Source organism: Engystomops pustulosus, chromosome 8 (assembly GCF_040894005.1).
Source record: "Engystomops pustulosus chromosome 8, aEngPut4.maternal, whole genome shotgun sequence".
In the NCBI taxonomy this organism is placed as follows: Eukaryota; Metazoa; Chordata; class Amphibia; order Anura; family Leptodactylidae; genus Engystomops; species Engystomops pustulosus.
The window spans coordinates 30,602,529-30,625,200 of NC_092418.1; the positions used below are offsets into that span (position 1 = coordinate 30,602,529).

At 42.5% G+C, this 22,672-nt stretch overlaps 1 protein-coding gene across 1 annotated transcript in view; it reads left to right on the plus strand.

Annotated features, from left to right (window-relative positions):
• Positions 1 to 22,672, plus strand: part of LMTK2 (lemur tyrosine kinase 2) — a 43,834-nt gene that overhangs the window by 7,135 nt on the left and 14,027 nt on the right. Inside the window, exons 2-7 of the mRNA XM_072120508.1 lie at positions 5,520 to 5,641; positions 8,173 to 8,317; positions 11,124 to 11,197; positions 12,822 to 12,940; positions 13,034 to 13,121; positions 17,609 to 17,742. Of these exons, the coding sequence (XP_071976609.1) occupies positions 5,520 to 5,641; positions 8,173 to 8,317; positions 11,124 to 11,197; positions 12,822 to 12,940; positions 13,034 to 13,121; positions 17,609 to 17,742 (682 nt within the window). The remainder of the gene's footprint in view (positions 1 to 5,519; positions 5,642 to 8,172; positions 8,318 to 11,123; positions 11,198 to 12,821; positions 12,941 to 13,033; positions 13,122 to 17,608; positions 17,743 to 22,672) is intronic.

A 22,672-nucleotide genomic window follows, 5' to 3' on the forward strand; every position in this document is an offset into this window, starting at 1 on the left:
TATTTTCACTGCCTGTTACGTACAGGCGCTGACATTCTTGTCATTCCATATCGTGGCGTTGGGCTTGTTGGTGCACCGAGCGCACCACGTCCTCCTTCTGCACTTATAGTTTGTCTTCATAGTGTAGTCGTAGATTTTCTTCCCTTTTGCTCTGGTTTGTTGTTATGTGGCTTTTGCCCTGTTTGCATGGCAGGTTTAAGGCTATTATAGCTGTTTTATGTTCTGGACCTGGATAAGGATCACATACCATGTGGTTTTTCTAGATGTGCACCTCTATTTCTTCTGCATATGATTGCTTTGTAGATTCTATTAAAGCTCTGTTCACATTACTGCAGTTCTGTTAGGCTGCTCTTATTCTTGTTATCAAGGATAATAGACTGCGCTGAATAGAAGCCGTGCCCAGGTCCATCTGTAAAGTTATGTCTGATGTATAGGAGTCCATGATCGACGATTAGAGATCCCTAGTTTTTCTCTTTAGTATATAAAATAGATTCAAAATATTTAAAGTGGCTCAAAGTTGCACATATACAATGACAAATACTTAGTGTATTTCCTATGCACAGAGTCGGTTGGGGGTCAAGAACCTTTTTAGCCATACAATATGCATATGCCCGCCCAGCAGATGGGTAGATGGGCAGCCACAGAAAAAATGCCTCCCTGCAGCCCGCTCCTTGTCACTCCATCGCTCTTCTCTGACCCAGGCAGTGGCAAAGGCGACTGGGTAACCCAAAGGAGGCAGACAGCGATGTTAAATGGCAATCGGTGCTGCGTGCCAAGACTAACACAGAGCTTATCATTCAAGATTTGTCTGTGATGCAGCCATCAAAAGAGCCTCATCTGGGTTCTGAGCCATAGGTTATCCTTGGTATAGAGCAGTGATAGCGAACCTTTTAGAGACCGAGTGCCCAAACTTCAACAAAGACCCACTTATTTATCGCAAAGTGTCTACACAGAAATGTAATTTGTGATTTATACTCCCTTCTCTGTCACAGTTTTCATTGATACCAGCACCTGAGGACACCGATAAAGCAGAAAATAGTCCCAGGTAGAGCTGTCACTTTAAAATAGCTCTGTGCACAGCAAGTCCTGGGCTGTCTGGGACTGCAGGAAGATACCTGGAGTCATCTCTGGTGATAGCCTGGGTGCCCACAGAACGGGCTCCGAGTGCCACCTCTGGCACCAGTGCCATAGGCTAGCCATCACTGGTATAGAGGGTAATTAGCTGATCTGTGAGAGTCCAACTGCTGGGACCTTCTTCAGTCAGAAGAAAGGTGTCTTGTTCTTATTTCTAGGTGGAGCATCGGTAATATTGTGCCACTCCATTCAATATTATGATGTTGTCGGTAATTGGCGAGCATTATCTGTGTGAGTGATGGAGGTAACTGAGCGCTGTACTCTGCATTTTCTGACACTCCCATACTACTGAATGAAGCAGCAGGACACAAGCTCATCCTGCGTCTCCATCAATCAGTGAAAACATGAGCACCATATTCCTTAGTACATAATTTTGACCAGCTGCCCTCCCCATTTCTCCCCTCCCATCAGAATTGGGTCCATCCCATCAGAAGTCCCATCCCGTTGTAACTGAACCGCCATTAGACCAATAGGGCGCTTTTGCCGTTCCCGCTGTCATATAATGGAGAAGATGTGTTGTCACAGGACACTGGGTGTGAGAATGGGAAGTAGGTGGGTGAGTCACTTTTATAATGCTGCGTGCAGTTTGCTGACTATTGAATCATCATGGAAGTATTTTGTATAGTCTGTGAGGCTCATCTATACGAGAACTCTGCGCCTACAAATGGGAGGGATTCATTGTTTATTTCTACATTGAACCATTAATGAAATCAAAGCTTGGGAAGAGTGAAGAGCGGATGTAGTATTATATGTAGTAGGCTGTATGGAGGAAAATGGCGTAGTGCTTCAAGTTTACATTGAAAAAGTCTGGACGTAAATAAGACGTTGGATTGTGATGCTGCAATATAGTATTGGCCATATGACTTAATGGTCTGGTTTTTAGATGGGACGTACATACCATGGGCAGATTGGAGTGGGGTCTTACTAGTCAGCAGTAGTAGAGGTACATGAGGTATAGTGAGGCTCAGACAAGAGGATTCATGTCCATTTTACATGGATGATCACTGATGTGAGAATATTCTCTCATTCAGATCTGGGAGAGATGGTTCTTGTGTGGTCCACATTTCCAAGGCCAGCTGAGGCTTGTCCGTCCTGACAACGCATCCTTGGGACAGGAGTACCAGCCAGTACTTACAGCTCCATGTGAATACAGCCCATTATAACCATGGTAGATCTGGAAATGAAAGTATCATCAATTTTTATGAATCTGTGAGTTCAGGTCAGACAGGGCCCAAAAATACAGGTGACTCATGGACTAAGATTCTTGGCCTAAATCTGGCCATCTTTGGGGTGGGTATCCTTTTTGGCTCAGAATAAAGTTGCCCGAACGTGAATGATGGTGACGGATGTTTAGCACAAGCACCTGCCTTATGTTTTGCTTGTATTCAGTACATGGGTACATGCACAATTCTTAATTTTCAGCAGTAAGTATTGGAATAAGATGAATTCACGCACTAAAATATGCCCAGATGTTTCATTTATAATCTCTGCTACGTTAGGGCCCCACACCAAATGCAGCGCATATCCAGGATCTATCTGCCGTGTCAGGCCTTGCCCTTGTTTCCTCCATTGTTATTATTCACTAGATGGCCGCAGCTTTTATAGCATCATAATGCCGGGGGCAAAATATTCTACACATTAGGAGATGGTTTGATTTCGTTTGCTTTTTTTTTTTTTTCATTTGGTAAAAATAACTTTCTTGGAGCTTCTGATAGAAAAGTGCCCTAAACATTTGTTACAGTGGGAAGTAAGAATAAGGCTCTGTTCATGTATTGTTATTTCCTTGCATTGTGTCCATACATGCGGAGGATTCCTGACCCATACTATACGGAAGGCTGTATCGTATCCTACTGTGTACAATGGATATGTCTGCTGTAGGATGTTATGGCCTCCATCAAACGGATCGTAAACCAACCAGAGGAGGCCAAGAGAGTATCCATCCATGGAAACGTTAAAGAGGTATTCCCATTTAGGCAAATAAATGTTAATGTTTGTATAATGAAAACTTACACTCTTCCAATATACTTTCTGTATCCATTCTGCACGGTTTTCTAGATCTCCACTTGCTGTTCTTCTATAGAAAGCTTCATTGTTTACTTCCAGTGGACAGGAATCTGCCCATGGTCACACAGGTGCACGGCTCGTTATATCACACCGCTCTGATTACTCTCTCTCTCTGAAACTAATGAGCTGTGCACCTGTGACCATGGTCAGATTCCTGTCCACTGGAAGTAAACAATGAAGCTTTAGAATGACAGCAAGCAGAGATCCAGAAAACAATGAGAAATTGATACATAAAGTATATTGGAAAATTGCATAACTCTCCATAATACAAACAATAACATTGATTTGCTGAAATGGGAACAACCCTTTAAGTATCTACATCTGGAGCTTCCCTATACTCTTACATATGTGGCGCAGATTTATTTCTATCAGTAAATGACCTGCAATACCTGCAGCTTATCCATTTTTTTCACTGCAGATTTAATGCAAGAAATTAAAACTAAATCTTTTGGCAATCAGCACTTAAAAGCAATAAACTAAGATGGGTTGATATCTCCGATCCGCAGTACAGGGGCCAACAATAGAAATAATAAGGATCCGAATGCTTGAACCTACTAACAATTGATCAAGCATGTGCTCTGCCCCTCCAATGGGTTTGGTAAATGGTGTAAATTGCTAAGCTCGGCTATCTCCTTCGCTCACTTTCAGATACCTGCGAGCTGTGCTCGGCAATTTCTTAGAAGTGGGTCACAACTTGAGATGCTGATCTAAGAAGCCCTATAAGGGTCTCTGCTGGATGATGTGATGCAAATGGAGGAAAAGATGAGAAATCTCAAGGAAGTGCATATGGCGTGTGATATGGATGAGTCCTCCCATGGCATTTATATTCCTGGAACTTTTGGCTCGTGCAGACCCCCGGGTGATGCTGGACATTGTGGGTATTGCACGCGCTCTTATGTCGTAGTATATGGAGAATCACCCCCAGATTAATACAAGAGCAGAGGAGTCTTGGATCGCGGACAGGAACACGAAACTCTGTGATGTAAGATGCGCGGATGACTGTGACAAGGCTCCGGCTCTGCTTCTCTCCCACAGAGCTCCGAAAATAAATAGCATTTATGTGGTGAGCGTCCTGGCAAACCACAACAACAGATGCTAAATATAGAGGCGGATCTGGCAGGAAAGCTGCGGCTTCTGTTATTCCTGGACTTTTACAGGGATGTGGGAGCTTGATTCCTCTCTAGATGTAGATATATCATGGTGCCATGTAATGGCTTCTGTGTCATCCTGTAATGAGGAATAGCTGCAACTGAGCAGGGTTGTGGGGTAGTACAGAAAATGGTCTTGTTTCATTAGGCTATTATCTATTTAGACTAAAGTATTATCAGGAATACCTTCTATATGTATGACCCAAATATCTTGCTTTACTGCAATGAGGTGAAACCTGAGCAGAACCCGGAGTCATAAATAATGGACTGACGACCATCATGGCAGCCTGCCTTATAGCCTTCACTAGGCTGGATGGACACATGCTGGTAGTGGTGCAACAAGACCCAGAGCTAGATCCTAGAATTGTGACTTGCACCTTTTTGAACACCGTTTTAACAATTCTAAAAATTTGGATAAATTTAGGCAACATATAAAATGAGTTGAAGCTATTTTTACTTTTCATCGTTGCAATATCTGCAGCAGAGGGTTCAGTCAGACTGAATGTATTCAAGTATTATTCTGAAAAGAATGGAGGAATGACACAGAATGAATAAGAAAATATTCCACCGAATTGATAAATTCTAATGAATAGTTGTAATTTACCATCAAAATCCATCATGATAAACCAGGGACAGTTACTGATCGATTCAGGCACCTTGACTGTGCTAATCTTTTTATCTGTTATCCATGGCCTCCTCTTTTTTTAAAGTCCTCTTTTAAAATTATGCTAATGATTCAGAAGGAGCACTGGGGGTGTTACCATAACCCCTCCATGCTGTAGCTTTACACCTCCCACCGTGTGCTGAAAATTCCTCTAATGCTGTGAGATGACATCAAGCAGAGGGGAGCGCGTGATGGTCTCCTGCACATTGTAACAGCCTGTGAAGCTACTGCACTTTTCATTTTAAAAGTTGATTTTAGAAGGAAGGAGGCTATGGATTACCAAAGAGCGTTTTTGATGGTACATTTCTTTTTAAAGGGAATCTGTCAGCAGTTTTGACCATGAAAAGTCAGTCATTGTTGGGCAGCAGCCCTTGCGATTTGTGTAACCTTACACATATACAACCTACACCAGTGGAGTGAACAGACCACAAGAATATAAAAAAGAAATGTAATATATATATCTATGTATTCTGTATAGCACTAACATGCATCTTTGTCCTTCCTTGCAGATGTTACCAGCAGTGATGTCCCCGTGTCCCTAGTGCTGCTGTCTGTCTGCAGCTTCATTGCTTTGGTCGTGCTGCTTATAGGCTGTATATCCTGCTGCAAAGAGAACGAAATAGATTTCAAGGTGAGCCGGTTCTGGTTCTGTAGTCTTCTATCATGATGTCATTAAGTTTTTATGTTGCAAGGAGAAAGGGAGGGGTGTTATCAGTTTAGGGCATATGTCATTTTACAAACTGTGTGCAAACAATGGTGGTTACCCTACATCCAGGTGACCTTGCTGAGTGCACACACCGAGAACCTGCAATGCAAATAACAATATCTAGTCTCCGTGATTAAATTGTGAGCGAGAATTGCTGGTTTGGCAAGATGTTCCAGCGACACATAATTCAGATCTGCTTCCTGTACCTGGACCGGCTGCAGCATTATATATATATATATATATATCTATCCCTTATTAGGCAAATCTATACTGACGTTTGCTTCCTTATATAATAATAGACATGACTGGTAAGTGATGGGTTAATCGGGAGATTTTAGATTGTTACTATTTGAGGAATGACACTTTTTTTTTTTTTTTTTTTCTGCTTACATCTAGTCTAGTAACATTCCAGGGAGGAATTTTGGCTTTTAGTCAGCGAGAAACACAATGGATTTCACTGTGCTGTTTGACAAATTATTGCAGTCCCGCACCCTCCCCTGACTCATGAAATGTCAGAATTAATGTTGATCTGGACAGGAAGCCGTGGATTTACATGATAAAAGATATAGGGTGATATTGTAGCCGTCACAGGTGAAACTGATGGGCACAAAGGTATAAATGTAGTTCCCAAAGTGAAACTTTAATAGGCTCTGACAATTGATCTATCAAGACACCAGTTTCCCGGATTTACTAAGAGGCTCCGTCCTCGTAGTAGATGTAGGTGCAGTCTTTGCCAGGGTGGACCTGTTTTAGCCCAGGTCTGACCTAGCAGATATTTCGGTAATGATCACCACTGGTTTTTCATTGGAAACTATAGTAAAAGCACCTCGACACTCCAAAAGTGGCGCAAGGGATGGAAAAATCTTCAAGCTGGCAAGGATGGGGAGATTTAAGTGCCTTCTCTGGCAGAAAAGAAGGCATAATCTCTCCCAAAGTGTCTAAAGCCTCATGAGTGAGTCATTCCTTACTCTTGCTGGAATTGCCAGAGCAAACCCTGAATCTCTGAACAGAACGTGTCCTTACAGTTCAGCAATTCATGGCTCGCTCTTTGAAATCCCACAAGCCTATGGACTACGTTTTTCAAACTGAACTCTCTTGTGGGCAACTGTCTTAAGGCCTCAGATTATTCCAGATTTGAGCACATTTTAGAGCCTGATCAACATTGCATATATGTTAGAAGACTTTGTCCCATTATGGGTTACTTTAACCAGTGGGAAACAACATTGGGTGTTCTGTCTTGTGGCAGGCTTGTTGTGGGCCCAGTGCTGTAGCTAAACTGATGCAGGAGCATATATTGGTTAATGCCTTCGTTTTTTCAGCAAAACCACTCAACTATTGTAACATTCAGGACCTTGGGAAAGCTGGGTCAGGCTGGCTGCTTACATAAACACATTACACTCAGAGCTTTTCATTAGACATGGAGGTTAGTCAAGACATGACTAATCAACCTGAGCTGGATCACTCATACACAGCAGCTGGGGGACGGTGCAGAGATTACATCATCCTCTCCTGCATTGAGTAACTAATGTGCTAGGAGAAGCGCTGAACCAGCCATAGAAGCCATGGAGCTTCATTATCATAATGTTATATCTGTTATATCACCAAAACCTCTCAGCTCAGGGATTCTCCAAAATATGATCCTGCATCAGTGTAGCTACAGCACTCTCAAGGTATGTTTGCTTCATAATGCATCAAATGGTAGGTTTCCTTTAAGTAAATGGGTAGTGTGGTTTTCACACACGGGCTTTGTGGTCATTATTTTACACCAACATTTGCTATCCATAACTAAGCATGGATCCTAAAAAAAGAAAAGATTTCTAAATCTTGTTCATTTAGGATTTTCCTGATCTTGAGAATACAGATGCAGAATAGTGACCAGAAAGAATCCTTCCAGATGAAACTGGCATTTCTGGTTTCCAGTTGTTTGAAATGATGCAGTAGAGAGCGGGATGAGCCCTAGGGTATATTGTGCCACAGAAGCTCCTGTATAGTATGGGCTAGTATAGAGCACAAATTGCCTAAAAATTTAGTGACCACACGCACCCAAAACCAATACATCATTGTGTATAATGCAAAGTGCTGTGGTGGAGGCAGCGATGGAACAGACACCACACAATATAACAGCCTGTATAATGGGATGTAAGATACTGAGACCCCAGCTCCTACCCCAGAGCAGTGCCCCTTTCTCTCACATCATCCATTGGTTATACTACAGCCTATACAATCTGGGTTTTTCTTCCCAAGATTTTATTTGCATCGTGCACATGGGTCGCCCTCCTTGTCCATGACTGCTGTCACGGCCAGTGATGCATGTGTCCAGAGCAGTCACCATGTGCATTCAGTCTGTGTCAATGTAGTCGGGTGATTATACAGTCCTTGTCCAGGCTCCAGCAGCAGGACATTTATTAGTCTTTTACCTTTTTTTTTTGCTAAACAGAACTTAACTTGTCTTTTAGGAGTTTGAAGATCATTTTGACTCTGAAATTGACTTTACCCCTCCGGCTGAAGACACGCCAACCAACCAGTCTCCTGCGGATGTGTTCACCTTAACAGTCCCTACAGTCTCCCTGTCTGTCCCTTCCCAGCTGCAGACTCCTCAAGGTCAGTACATGGTATAACCACATACACTGATTTTCCAACCCTCAAAACTAAAACCCTCACTAGCGTGCCTGACGCATAAATATATGCATACGTCTGTGAATGCAGCCAGAGTGACAACTACAACTGACAACTACTGCTGAAATGCGATTTAAAGGGTTGTCTGAAGGAATAAAATCTGTTAAATTCCTTGCCAGTGCATTAATAGTTCCCTCTAGATCTTTGTTTTCAAGCCGCCAGCTATGACTTTCCATACTGGCACATGATGCCCGTGTCCTCAGAGGTTACACATAATGCTACTGAATTCATCGTTTGTGGTGACAGTATGACGGGTGGTGAATGCTCAGCTGCTGCTTAGAGACGGTCAGAAAGCTTAGTAAATGTTATATACTTTCCAGGTAAAGATATTGTAGCATTGCAATGGGGCAAGATGTTGGCACAGTTGTATTGAGATCCAGGACAAGGCAATTTGCATATCATCTTTGTATTTGATTACCTCAGTTTTTTGGATACTATGGCATCAATTTTTATTAATTTAAACAAGGTCTGTACGTTGTGGTGAAACACGTTGGTTCTATGTAAATGGGAAATTAATTTCCACTTTATGGGTTTATAGACTTGGGATAACTTCCCTGGTGCAGCTTACTACTATATTCAGTACTGTTCCTCTGTTATTCTCCCTGGATATGAGTATATAGGCAACAATATATTACAACTACTGTACACTGGACATATGGGTGTCATTACATAAACAAGTTGTGCAGAGACCTTCATCCAGTAATTTTATTCATAAATTCATGAGCAGATGAGACGAGGGACCCTGTCTATGCATCTCTGGCTGGAAATTGTGGAAATTCCTCTCTGTAACCCAATTCCAGGTCTGAGGGAGTTAACCCTTTAAGCAATGGCCCGATATGTTGGGGTCACCACTGTTCTTGTGCATTACAGTGGGCTAATGAAGGTGAATAAGAGGTAATTGTCAGATTCGGCGAGCACTTAGCAGCTTAGGACGGATGACCCAGTTTAATTTTTCAATCTGCATTTATTTTACTTGCTCATCATAAGAAAGTGAAGGTTTCCTTTATGAAATCTGACATTTGTCAAGTCTTATCCCATCCCGTCCTCGCCGACTTGATGAGGAGAAACTTATAAAGAGCCGGATTATATCTGCTCAGGAAGAAGAATTTCCATATTTTCTCCTGACATCCAGGGCGCTGCTTTAGGTTTTTTAATACCACACAACCCCTAACATTCAGTGTGAAAATGCACATTATTTACAATGAACACTTACCTTGTCAGCGAACCTGACGTGTTAAGTATATACTGGATATAGTGTAATTTATATTGAATTTCTTATAGGCTTGTCTGAAACTTCAGTACAACAGCTTGGACTTTGGATGTTATGCGGTCGGTTCCGATATTGGGCAAAATGAAAGATCACAATAAATATAGAAGAGCCTGTTATAGTCAGTGGGGACCACCCAGATAATTTGACAATCGTATGACAGATCTGTCCCTCGCTCAACCCAAAAACTTGATAGACGTCAGCTGCACAGATCTCTGCAGTGGTTTTTAACAATGTATAGAGTTTTAAGATCACCCAAAACTATCCCACTCTCGTGACAAATGCTTCCTTCACTGCAGGGAGAAGGGGGTGGGAGCCATTATGACCCTTGGCCCCTGTGACTATAAATTTTGCCCACCACAGATGGTGTGGCCATCTAAAAATGGCTTCTGGGACGGCAGCTAAAACTGATCCCCTCCTGTAAGCAACACCATTAAAGATGAGGTTTTTTTTTTTTTCCAAAAGATGTATTGGGCGCTACAGTAACCCCACACAGACAGAGGGGCCTGGGACCAACTAGGCAGGGGACACTGCAGTGGTATAGTGCCCCATAGCTCATGAAGTGATGGCAATGACTGATTGCAGTCTCTTATTATATGGTATTCTAGTGATATTGTGGCGGTGGAGCAGATGTCGTGCATTTTGCAGGAATAGTTTTTGCCCTGACCTATTGTAGTGAATTGCAGGGCAGCTAAGGGGTACATTTGTAATTATTCCCTTCCCATTTCTAAGGTATAAATGACTGGGCTAAACCCTAAGGGTGCGTTCACATGTGGCGTTTGCGTTGCGTTTGCAAATGCGCAGGGGTGGAGCTTGGCCCAATTGCATCTGCTTTTCCAGTGAAAGTTTATGCAATCGATAATCAGCACCCGGTATGTATGTATGTATGTGTGGGTGTATACATGCAAAAAACTGGGTGCTGGTTTACCGATTGCCTGCGTTTCACTGTAAATGCAGAAGCGATTGGCCAAGCCCTCATTGTTTGCAAACGCAATGGAAACGCCACATGTGAACACTCCAAGACCTTTTCTATGGATACCTTCTAGTGTTGCAGATCAAATCCATTGACTGACAATATTTCTCAGAGCTGTGCCGGGAGAAAAGTACTTTGTGGCCCATTTAGGGACTGTCCGTGCTTGTACTCGATGGGATGATAATAATGCGCCTTTTATTTCTCCATTATAAATGTCGCTATGTGATCTGGGCGCACGTATAACTCTCCATACTACTTCTCTGCAAGTCAATGTGATCTCTTGTCAATACGTCCCCTTGTGTTGTGTGCCGCATAGTTCACATTGTCTTCATGCCATCGTTCTCCCACACACCAAGAAATGTATTAAATGCAGGCAGAAGGATGTGCTGCCAATAGTCCTGATTGAGAACTTGACCAAACGCGTTCGCCCTACAATTTATCCCGTATCCGGTGTATGTATCTAAGGGTCTTTCATCTTTTTGTTCCAATAGATGTATCGAAGTTCCAGATTCCCCGCCACAGCCTGAGCTACATTCAGGAGATTGGGAACGGTTCATTTGGCAAGGTATGGCTAATATTTCTTCTTGTGTAGTAATATGAATTGTTACACTGATGGACAGATGCCATATTGTTTCCCATCTGTACAGGATGTTAGAGATGTTCTGTAAGTTTCTGGGTTTTCCGATCATTCATCTAGTGGCACCTCATAATATGTCATTATTTAACAACTTCTGGGAGTCCCACTGCCAAGACTCTGACTTTGGTCCCTTGCCCACATTCGATTCTTCTCATACAAGTCTACATCACACAGCATTCGGACATATATCCAAGAAAAACGCAGCATGTACTACTCTTTTCCCAGTCATATGTGAAACTTCTCACCTTGATTCAAGTCGGTGTGTGCGTGGGAAAAAAAAAACGAATGTGCAACGCATGCACGAAATACAGACCACACTACGATGTGTGACAGAGGTTCTGGGTTCTCTGGATCAGAAACCTGGTAGACGCCCAGCAATCACCATGTTATGTGATATCCTTGTTGTGTTTCAGAACTGCAAAGGTATAATCTGATGTTATAGAATTAGTAGAGAATGCAAATAATTGGGGTAATATTTCCCTAGCGGTGGATGGGATATTGGGAGAATATATGATGTGTACAGCTTGTGGCAATGTACTTGCATTATTAGAACTGTCTTACTAAAATGAGTTGTCTGAGATGGGACAAGGGTGCAGAGTAATAAATGAAGCATTGCGATTGTGATTAAGGGGAGGACCTTGCATATAGGTGACATCATTTTGTCACTACAGTCCAGATGAGTAATTCTTCATCTGTTTTACATCCTTTGCCGTCCTTTGTTGCAACTCTTGGAGAGTTCCTTGAAATGATAGAGCCTTAAAATATCTTCTATGCAACAGGAATAAGTGTCTGATTGGGAGGGTACAACACCTAAGACCCCCAGGGAACATAAGAGTAGGGGCAGTTCTGAATGGGTGTCCAATCCCACAGGCTGCACACACAGCAATGGACAGGAGTTCCTGTATTATATAGAAATGTGTTGGGGCATTTCTGCTGCCGACGTACAGCCGCGCCAGAACACTTAATAGTTTATTCAGTTTCGGCACGGTCGTTCGGCGGGCATTTCTATATAATGCACGGACTCTAATGTGAGTCCTCTGCTCTGTGTAGTTCATGGGATCAGGCCACCAGACGGCACGTTTACGTGCGCTGCACACAAGTGATTTTGTTCCATGTGTTTGTGGGATTTACTGGACTGAACCTAGAACTATTAAACTGATGATCTGTGTGTAGTTCAGCAAACTTTCAGTTTGCACAGTATGGAGGGCAGGCACCTAGTGATTATTCCCATCTATAACACCTGCAGGACGGCTGCTGTGGGGAATTTTGGGGGATTTTCAGTTCCTCATTCTCTGATTCACACGTGTACGAATGTCTTTTGTGGCACAGCCCCTTTTATATATTACACTCACTGGTGTGGAAATCTGTGTTTCCCCTAATTCTAAGGTAACTTAGCAAGGAATTTGGCCTGGCAGTTTAAAATCCGGTTTAGGCTGATGTCGCTTCCTCACTCCTCTGTTATGTCTGTCCCCGCTTGTTAGGAAGTCCATCACGTCCTGTGTGTGTGAGCCTCGCTGTATATCGTGAGCTCATGCCCTCTGTTCCTTTAAAGGTACTTTTGGGAGAGATCTTCAGAGACGACAGCGTAGCCCGAGTCATTGTAAAAGAACTGAGAGCGAGCGCCACCGCTAAGGAGCAAGATCAGTTCATTAAAAATGGAGAACCATATAGGTAAGTTACGAGACCTACATCACATGGCGTCTATTTCTCAGCCTCTGCACATTACCAGAGCGTTTTTTATGACTTTTCTTCTCTCTCTTCCAGCTACCTGCATCATCCCAACATTGTGCAGTGTGTCGGGCAGTGCCTGGAGACTTTGCCCTACCTCATGGTATTTGAGATATGTGACTTGGTAAGTTATTTACAATGCTATAAAAATATCCTTTAACTCCAAGTTGTCACGTGATTCGTCACTGGGTCTAAATGTCACGCTGAAAGGTCTCTTTTTTAGGGTTCACGTGTTGTGAACTACTACAAATGGCTGTAAGGGCGCTGCACTTTTTTTTTTTTTTATGCCCTTTTATAGAGCATTGATATTCTTTATGAGAAATATTTCTTGTGGTGATGTATCTGTCTATAGGTTAAATACAGTAGCTCTTATTTGTGTGATGTGAGGCTTATAAACATGTGATTCTGGAGATTTGTGATGTCATTAGAGACTCCAATGATGGACTAGTCTATAAGTAAGAAAGCGAAGGGCCACAGACTTACTGGAGGCATTGAAGTTATTGGTCACCTTGGTTCTGGTTATATTATTGATTTTTAGAAGTAATCCAGTAACTCCTATTGGTAATTTTCTTACATTGAGACATTGGTGTGACTAGAGAGAGCCCTGCACAAGGTAATAAGGTAAATTCTTCACTTCAATAATCCCCGGCGTTGTCTGCGAGTGCCTCACGTACACACCGTGATGAGCTAAACAGATTAAGGGTCATGCCTGCTACCATTTCCTATAGCGCCTACTGTTTCTCTATGGTAACAAATACAATTACATTATAAGGTGACGTGCATCGCTGGAACAAATGTAGCTGTCAGGTGCGGTGTGAGCACAGAACAATACCTTAGATCTGCTGTGCGGTCTCCTACACAGTCGGCAGGGGGTGGCTTTAATGAGGCATTTTACTTTTCACTGCCTTATGCATCGGCTTTGGTTTGTGTGCAAAAGTGCATAGGCTGCACATTTAGGAGCTTCATTTTGGTCTGGAAGCACAATGGGCATAGCTTTTTGAAGATATGTGGGCATGCTGTTCTGGTTTTCAGCCCAAATTTATAGGTAATGAAAAGCTGTATTTCTTAGCATGGCAAGTAGATGGCTATTAATTTGGGGTGCGTTCACACATGGCAGTAACGCATCAGAGCAGCTGGTAAGAGATTTGCCTGATTACATTGCATTTACAAAACAATGTTAACACGTGGGTTAACATTTTGTTAATAAAATAATTTTTATAAACACAATGTTAACTTATGTAATTCGGCAAAAACATGTGTTACTGCAACGTGTGTCAATCTCCTCTGCTGGGACGGTACGGTGCAGCTGATTCACTGTTGTTAGTCCTTTTGCAGCAAAGTTACCGCAACCAGCGCCTCCCACATGATCCTGTTTTATAACATATTACATTAAATTATAACTCGTGGTGTGGAGCTAAACGAACGTTGGATTTCTGTTCCATATTTCCCTTTTATATGCTATTAGGCAAATGTTGGGCAACCGCCATACACATTAGATGGTCACCATTCTCTTATTTATGGCTGGAAGTAAGTTTTTATATTAAAAAAAAAAATGCCTTTTTATAGGTTTGTTGGTTTCTTAGGGTTTATCAGATGCTGAAATAACAGGAATCTAGTGATGGTTACCTGCTGTATATAAATTCGGCTTCTCCGAGTGGCGTGGCATCATATGGCTCCTTCATTATTCCTTTTTTTATGTGTTGTCTGCAGGTTCATACTTTGGTTTTCCATATGGTTTGTCCAGGGTTTTGATTCTTTAGTGAACAGTCAGTATTTGGCTTTTAATTGGTTCGGACCACTTTGGTCTGATTTGCACGACCTTTATTGGATCAGAATTTGAGACCACCTCAGAATCCAACCTCCTATGCAAAAGTTCCCCTGCATCAACTCCCGCATTGCCCTCACAGATGACCCTCATACAAGGCAGAATCGCAGCATAGTACGCGCCTTTCTATGTGGATTTAGTGCATTTTGTGTTTACAATAGAAAAGCCCCTAAAATAAACGTGCAGTGTGGATTTGTCAATGATGGAAACAAATCATCCCAACCGATCCAACCAAGGGAAAGCTCCGAAGTATAAATGTGTCCGGAACCTTGTGTGTGACTGCCATCTAGAGACCAAATCTAAAACTACACAACACCCAGTACATGAAATGTATGTATGTGGGTCTGTTAATGTCCTGTTAATTAATATAGTGCTTGATAATTAGAACTTTAATGTTTCGTCCCTCTGAAGACACCGCACCCTCTGTAAAGTGATAATTGCTGATGGATCAAAGTGTGTCGGTCATGATTTTGAAAACTGATTTTTTTTTTTTTTCATTAACATTTGGCTCAACAGTGATTCCAAGTAGCAATTTTTACTTTCATCATCATGACAAGTCCTAGTGGAGCTCTGCAACTCATGGATTTTCCGGGAGAGTCCCGAGTACCCCACCACTTGGAAAGGCCCCCTACCCACCCACAGGGATTGGCGTTGTAGGTCCTGATTACCCCACACAGGGATTGGCGGTGAGGGGCCAGATTACCCCACCACCGCTCATAGGGATTAAGGGTGGGTGGGTTATTTGGGACTCTATGTGTGTCTTAGGAGTCCTGTAAGGATACTAAAAATGACAGAATTTGGCTTCTCTATCTCGTGCTGCTCTTAGAAATCACTAGGGGTATTTGGATGGACCAATGCGGGAAGCAATGTAGAACACTGATACAAGCCTGTGTGTCAGCATATGGGTTAATATAGCCAGTATTTAGGGTGTTGCCTCCCATTTCTGAAGCCTGATTTACTTGGCAGTCGTGGTGCTATTTATTCACACCTTAATGGAAAATGTTGTTTTAAGGCGTCACTGACCTTGGGGTTGGAAAGCAGAACCTTAAACTTATGTCTTCCTGCAGCGGCCGCACTGCTCTCCATTACACCAGGATCCTTATAGTATTATTTTACTGTAAATATTGGCTTTGTCAAAGGAATTCTGCTTTGTATCACCCCAATATCGGGACCCAACAGTATTTGTTTTGGTTTACTGTAACAGTGGGATTGTTTACTTTATTACTTGTGATGGGCACATTCATTGTTATTACATAGTGATGGTGTATACTACCTAGTGGAGGCAATATTGAGTCTGTTGCGTTTAGCTGTAGATGTGGCGGCTGAGCCCCCAAAAAAGAAAAATTAAAGTCTCTGGCTCTATGCAGATTTTACTTATTGTGTAGGAAGCAATGAAGCTGCTCTATTACATACAGTATCAGAGCTCTTATCTGCTGCCATCTAGTGGTCAAGAAAAATGGCAAGGTTTGCTAAAGAGAAAAAGTTACTCTATTTTAAGAGGGTTTTTTTTGTTGTTTATTGTATGTCTATCCTTTATCCTACTAACTGTGGTTTAGGGCATGCAGGGATAACATTCACTCCCCAGGGACTCATCTGCTACATAAGAAGCCACCAGTGATCTAAATAACACATGGTCTTCTGGTGCCTCTTACAGATTTTGCAGTAAAGTCTATGAACGGTATAACTTGTAGTAATGAATCTGCTAAATGACTATGCATATATATTGTTCTGCTTCCTTCCAGATCTGACTTGAATGGAAAAAAAGTATCTAACTTGCATACAGCTGCAGAACAAATTCAAGTAAACCAGGGACACTTACTCCTAGATCCGGGCAACGTGACTGTGGTAATCTTCTTATATTTATCTATGGCCTCCTTCCTTCTAAAATCAACTTTTACAATTATGCTGATCAGCCTGAGAGGTTTTTGAGGCAGTTTCCAGAGCCCCATTGTGCTGCAGATTCACAGGCTATTACACAGTCTCCCCTCTTTCTGCTTGATGAGACTTCCTGTGAGGAGTGTGAGGAGGATGTGCTCCTGCACAGTGTAACAGCCTTTGAATCAGCAGCACTGAGAGGCTCTGGGAACCACTCTAGCAGCATAATTATAAAAGTAGATTGTAGAAGGAAGGCGGCCATGGATAAGAAATATAAGGAGATTACCACAGTCCCGGTGCCTGGGTCTATGAGTAAGTGTCCCTGGTGTATCAGGATGGATTTTGGTGGTAGATTTCCTTTAGTTTTCAGTGCTTATTTTAGGATTTGGCATGGATTTCATTCTACTCATTAGATTAGGGCTGAATCCACACTGGTCAGTTTGTATGATTTCCCATTTGGGGGGATTTTATAAAACCTCATCCGCTTTGTCTTGTCGAAGATCCACAGAATATTGATCCCATGTTGTGTCTTGGGAAGTTGTTGGTTCTTTTATAAGGACACGTGATGCTGGTGAAACACCTTGGTGCTCAGATCCATGCTGCCTCAAGTCTTCGCATCCATGCAGTAAAATGTCAGATTAAAGTACCAGATAATAAATGTAACACAAGGGACACAAAAACCTACAATTTTCCCTAAAAGGTCTGAGCCCCGTGTGTGCATTCAGGAGAAGAATTCTTACTTGAGACGTGAAACTTGATGAGTTGAAGACTTACTAAGCCGCAGAACTTTACTAATAATAACCTCGTTGACTGATTAGATCTAAGTAATGTATTTAGTTGCTGCTTTTTAAGCATCTCTGAAGTGCAATGTGCAGATGAACCAACGGGTGACATGTGGCTTTCTTTTGCAGGGTGACCTGAAGACCTACTTGAATAATGAGAAAGAGAAATTGAACGGAGACACAGAGGTCATGCTGCTCCAGCGTATGGCATGTGAAATCGCCGCCGGCCTGGCAGTCATGCACAAACACAATTTTGTACACTGGTACGTTTTATAGTCACATAATGCACTGGTATAAACTTTTATAACTTGTATATGTATCACCAAAATCGAGCATCATTAACTAGGGGCACTTGCTCATAGATCCAGCCACCCTGACTGTAGTAATCTTCTTATATTTGTTATCAATGTCCTCCTTCCTTCTACAATCAACTTCACAAGTGCGAAGGGAGCAGGGAGGGTGAGACAGTGTAACAGTGTGTGAAGTTAGTCACAGAGTGGCTAGGGGGTAGCCTTTAGGCTCATTGGTATAATTTAAAAAAAGTTGGATAACAAAATAAGAAGATGCCACAGTCAGTGTCTGGATCTATGAGTAAGTGTTTTTGGTTTATCCTGATTGATTTTGATCGTAGATTTCCTTCAAGGCCTACTCTGGGGATAACCATTTTTTTTTAAGGCGTTGTGCTCCTCTAAGTTGACAGGCTCAATTAACTGGTTGTCCTGTATGGAAATCCTTTTTTTTTTTGTTTATATTAACATTTTCTATGTTTTAAGTTGATCCCAAAGCGCAGGCACCTGAGATCTGAACCTTTGTTCAGATACATATCAAAATCTGCCATGTTAACTGGCCCCAATTAAGTTTTCCTGCAGTGCCTCCACAGGGTAAAGCAAGCATTACACCAGGTCCAGTCAAATCTCTTGATGTAGAAGTTATTGGACTTGCAGAGCTGCAGGGAGCTATAGGGAGCTGCTTATTATGAGTAAAAAAAAACTATTGATGCCCTTTCCTAAGGATAGGTACACACTATCATATTTGTGACGGTCCAAATCCAATGTTACTCCTCCATAGATCAGGTGTTTCTTATCTACTTAAAAACCAGGAATAAAACAGATGGCAGACATCTTTGTTCCCTGTGTAGTGGCTGATCCCAGTCGCAGCAGCTTAGCCACCATTAAATTTAAAGGAGATGATCTGCAGTAACCTGATCTTACCACTGCATAGAAAACAGAGCTGTCTGCTTCATTCTCAATTTATAAGCTGCTTAGAACAACTTACTTATTGGAGGTGCTGATATTGATCAAGCAATACTTGTTTAGTCCATGAAACCATTTTAAGGGCTTATTCACTTGCCCTTATGATTTGGACAGCAATGAGACACACTGGCCAACATTTATCAGAGCTAGTGCAGTTGCCTCCGCAGGGGGCGCCAGATTAATCAGTACTGGTACCCGGTCTTCATGACTCTGGCCCCCCTGCACTGCTCCGGAAGTGTGCACCCATCTTTTTTACTTAACTTCGTTTTTTTTGTTTGTTTTTTTGATGCACTTTGTTCATGCTGCAGAATTGGCGCACGTCACTAATTAGACTAAGACAAACTCAGACTAAGCACCAACACAACCCTTTAGGGGCACGGTTTTTTTCTGTCTTGTCAGACACAATGCAGGCGCAGAACACAACTGGCGGTGACACTTGATAAATGTGGCTTAAACCCGTTGTCCGTAAGTGAGTTTGGTACAAGCAAACTTGCTCCTTGGCCTTGTGGGATTTCTGGCCTGAACCTTGAATCGCTGAAATGAATGCAGCCTTTTCTGTGACTGGTGGTTCAGTCCTGTTAACCCTGCATGTCCATGCAGCGAGTTTGTTGGATCAAAGTTGCTGATGGGCCACAAGCTTTACAAGAATATATCGTGCCAGTGTACACAGATAAAAGCAACTCTAAGCATAAAATTTGCTTATTCCCTTAGTTTCTTAAGAAGGAGCGGCTGTAAATAACTAGTAGCCCAGTAATCAGTTTGCTCTATGACCTCACTTTGTCTGGTATGATTTATTTCGGTATCGTGCCCATCACTGTGCAGATACTTAATCTGTGGCCTGAGAAAGCACTTGTTGCCATTCTTTACAAATAGTTGACATCTGACACTTTGGTTTCGAGTGGAGTTCCTGACCTCTTGGTTTAAGACGCCCCACATGCCGTCTAGACCATGCTCTGGGCATCCCCTGCAAGGAACAGAGTGTTTGCAGGGACCGTACATCTTACTTTTTTGGGGTTTTCTTAAATGACCACATTATAACAACATTGTTAACTTGTACTGAACATAATCCATGTGGAGTGGCCATGAGGCCAAGAAATGTTCATTTTCTGACTTTGAGACATTAAGATGTAGTTTCCATCAGGGTTTGTAGGTTGAAATGTTACAAAAGCCCAAATATCCACCCCTTATTACACCACCATCCCCTTGTGCTATAGGCACACGCTGGGCCCCGTGCTGGGGGCATGGTGACTATGATGATCTGTCAGTCTGTAGGAGTGAAGTATATAAGTCTTGTAGGACTCAGTGTAATAAGATAAACCCTCTGAGATGGTAAGAAAGAGCAATACCTCTCCTAACACCCTGCTGACAACTGCAGGAGACCTAAAATATATGGCTCCTATCCCCGGCACTGACTGAGATGACCTTTGGACCCCATGTATAGTATTTCCTCCTATTTCATGTAACCACGGATTGAACTCTCAACTGCGGTGTCATGTCCCTCTTATTTCTGAACATATCACATCCATGGTCAGATTTGTGATAATAGAAGGAAGTTTTAGGATGAATTCATGTAATTTGATGAGCAGGATTGATGGATTTAGAGACTATCCCCGGGCTCGGACGTGTATCAGCACCTTGGAGAAATCCAGCCTCGGCCAGACCCGGGGTTATTCAGTTTCTCACCTCACAGAAATTGTCGGTGTCATCTGCTACGTGTGTATTGATGAATAAACACTTTAGATGACCGGCTCGTTTTACATTGATCTTATTGAAACTGAATCTATGTAGCGAAGTGGGTGGCGGGCCCTGAAGTCTGGATACTAGTAATTGGACTTCAGATCAAGCGGGATTTCAATGAGACTAGACAGGTGCAAGCGGACAAATAAGCTATGCAGTTTCCTTCTATCTGAAGGAGTTTATGTGACCATTAGGTGGCAGCACTCTCACTTATCCGCCATGTTTATAGAGGGCAGGACCTGGATCAACTGGGTTGGGTTCTTGATACTGGTTGTCGATGCAGAAATCCGGTCAGTGTGGGAAGTCTTGCACACACCATGCTTACCCCAGAAGCAGAAACTTGTTTTCAGGCCCTTTTAATGGGTCAGATATTGACCAAATAAAGTCAGTAATTTGTTCACGCTTAAAGAAACACTGAGACCAAAGAAACGTACCACAACTCGCAGCGCTCCAAAGGGAACCGGAACCCTAACCAAGAACTGCTTATCAGATGAATGTGGGGTATGGAGCGCATACCTGTTCATACAATCTACTTTCATAGTCGTCTTCTGTTATTTTGGGTTTGGGTACAGCCTTCTCTGTACTCCAGAACCACGTAATTTTGCCCCAAATAATAAGTGTTACAATTTGCCCTCTGATCTGGTGCTATAAGTGCTCTGTGTTGTCTTGCCTACCATTGAGCATATGCCATAGTGCTGCCATGTCCGTTAGCCGGTGTATACGAGAAGCCGTACTCGTGTTCACTTCCAGCAACAATATCCTGATGCTGTCTGAGTTACAGCAAATCTCCAGCATCAGTGATTTTGTTATTGGAGGTGAATGAATGCAGCCAGGACCCCGCACAGCCTCTCCCTTGTATATTGTGTGTGTGGATCAGATCCGTTGTTCTTCTTACCTGACAGGTAAATGCTTCTGCTTTGATTTTACCAAAACATTTACAGGGCAAGAGAACTTTAGTTATATTCCAGGGATATGAGGCCTTTCCTAGAATAATGTACATGGATGTACATGCGGTGTGTATTCGCGCTGGATTCTGTTATCTGCCTCGTAATACTGTACCGACAAAATGGCGTGACACCTGTACGTTATCCTGAGGTTTGGATCATTCACTGCTGATTTCACCCCTTGCAATGCATAGTGTTACATATGGGCTTTGGTGCAATTGTTTCTTTGCAGAATTGCTCATCTACGCATGCAAAGAGCCATCACATTCATTCCTTGTTGTAGCTTTACACAATAGCGTATATCGATAATCCTACTATATAGCATGTACATACTAACTAGTGATTCCTCAGATTTCCTTTCACATAAGATCCTGAATAATGGCCACCAGCTTCTCTAAAATTAACTAAAATACTAGAGTATGAGCAGACCTGAGTTTAAGCTGAGGCACCTAATTTAACCCCAAAGAAAACGTGAAGGACTGTATGCAAATGAGGGGCCCCATAGGTGTTAATGGAGCCTGGAGCACCTCAGGCTCATATGCATACAGTCCTTCATGCTGGTGGTAGATGTCCTTTTGTGCTGAAAAAACTCTGCTTATACGTTACTTCATACTGTATAATAGTGGTCTGTGTTTACCAGGAACAAGGGGATGTATCAGACTTTACCCTGCTCAATGATGGACCAGTCCATAGCAGGAGAGTCTCTCTGGCTACAAGAGCTTGGTGTCTATAGAGGCACCTGAGACCCAATCCTGCTTCTGGATGAACCAGGCCAGGGCAGTATGGAGTGTCAGAGGCTACTACAGTGTGTATGGGAGTAGAAGGGGTTGTACAAGCAACTTCTGGATTTTTTGTATTAGATGAACCACTTTAAGGAAAAGCTGCTGCGGAGCCTGTTTTTCTGCTTCATGTAACTGTCCTTGACTCCTCCAAAACCAAGAATAGTTAAGCTTTTATCATTTCCAAAGCCATACAGTATTATAGGTGGAATAAGTGTTTATCCAAATGAGACCCCATTATCCATCCCATAAATAATCAGCTTGTCACTGAGGGACAACAAACTTCATTTCTAAGAACATCTTTACAGTTGCCGCTTGTTGTGTCTGTCTGGCATCACAGAGGCGGCCAGTGTGTGGGGTCATCTGCTCTGATGATGAGACGATCACCCTGGTATTTCCTGGGTCACATTATTTATTGCATAAATGAAAAGGTTAAACCTTGCACCTGAACGCACTGGTGACCGCTGTGTGTGCTTTAGG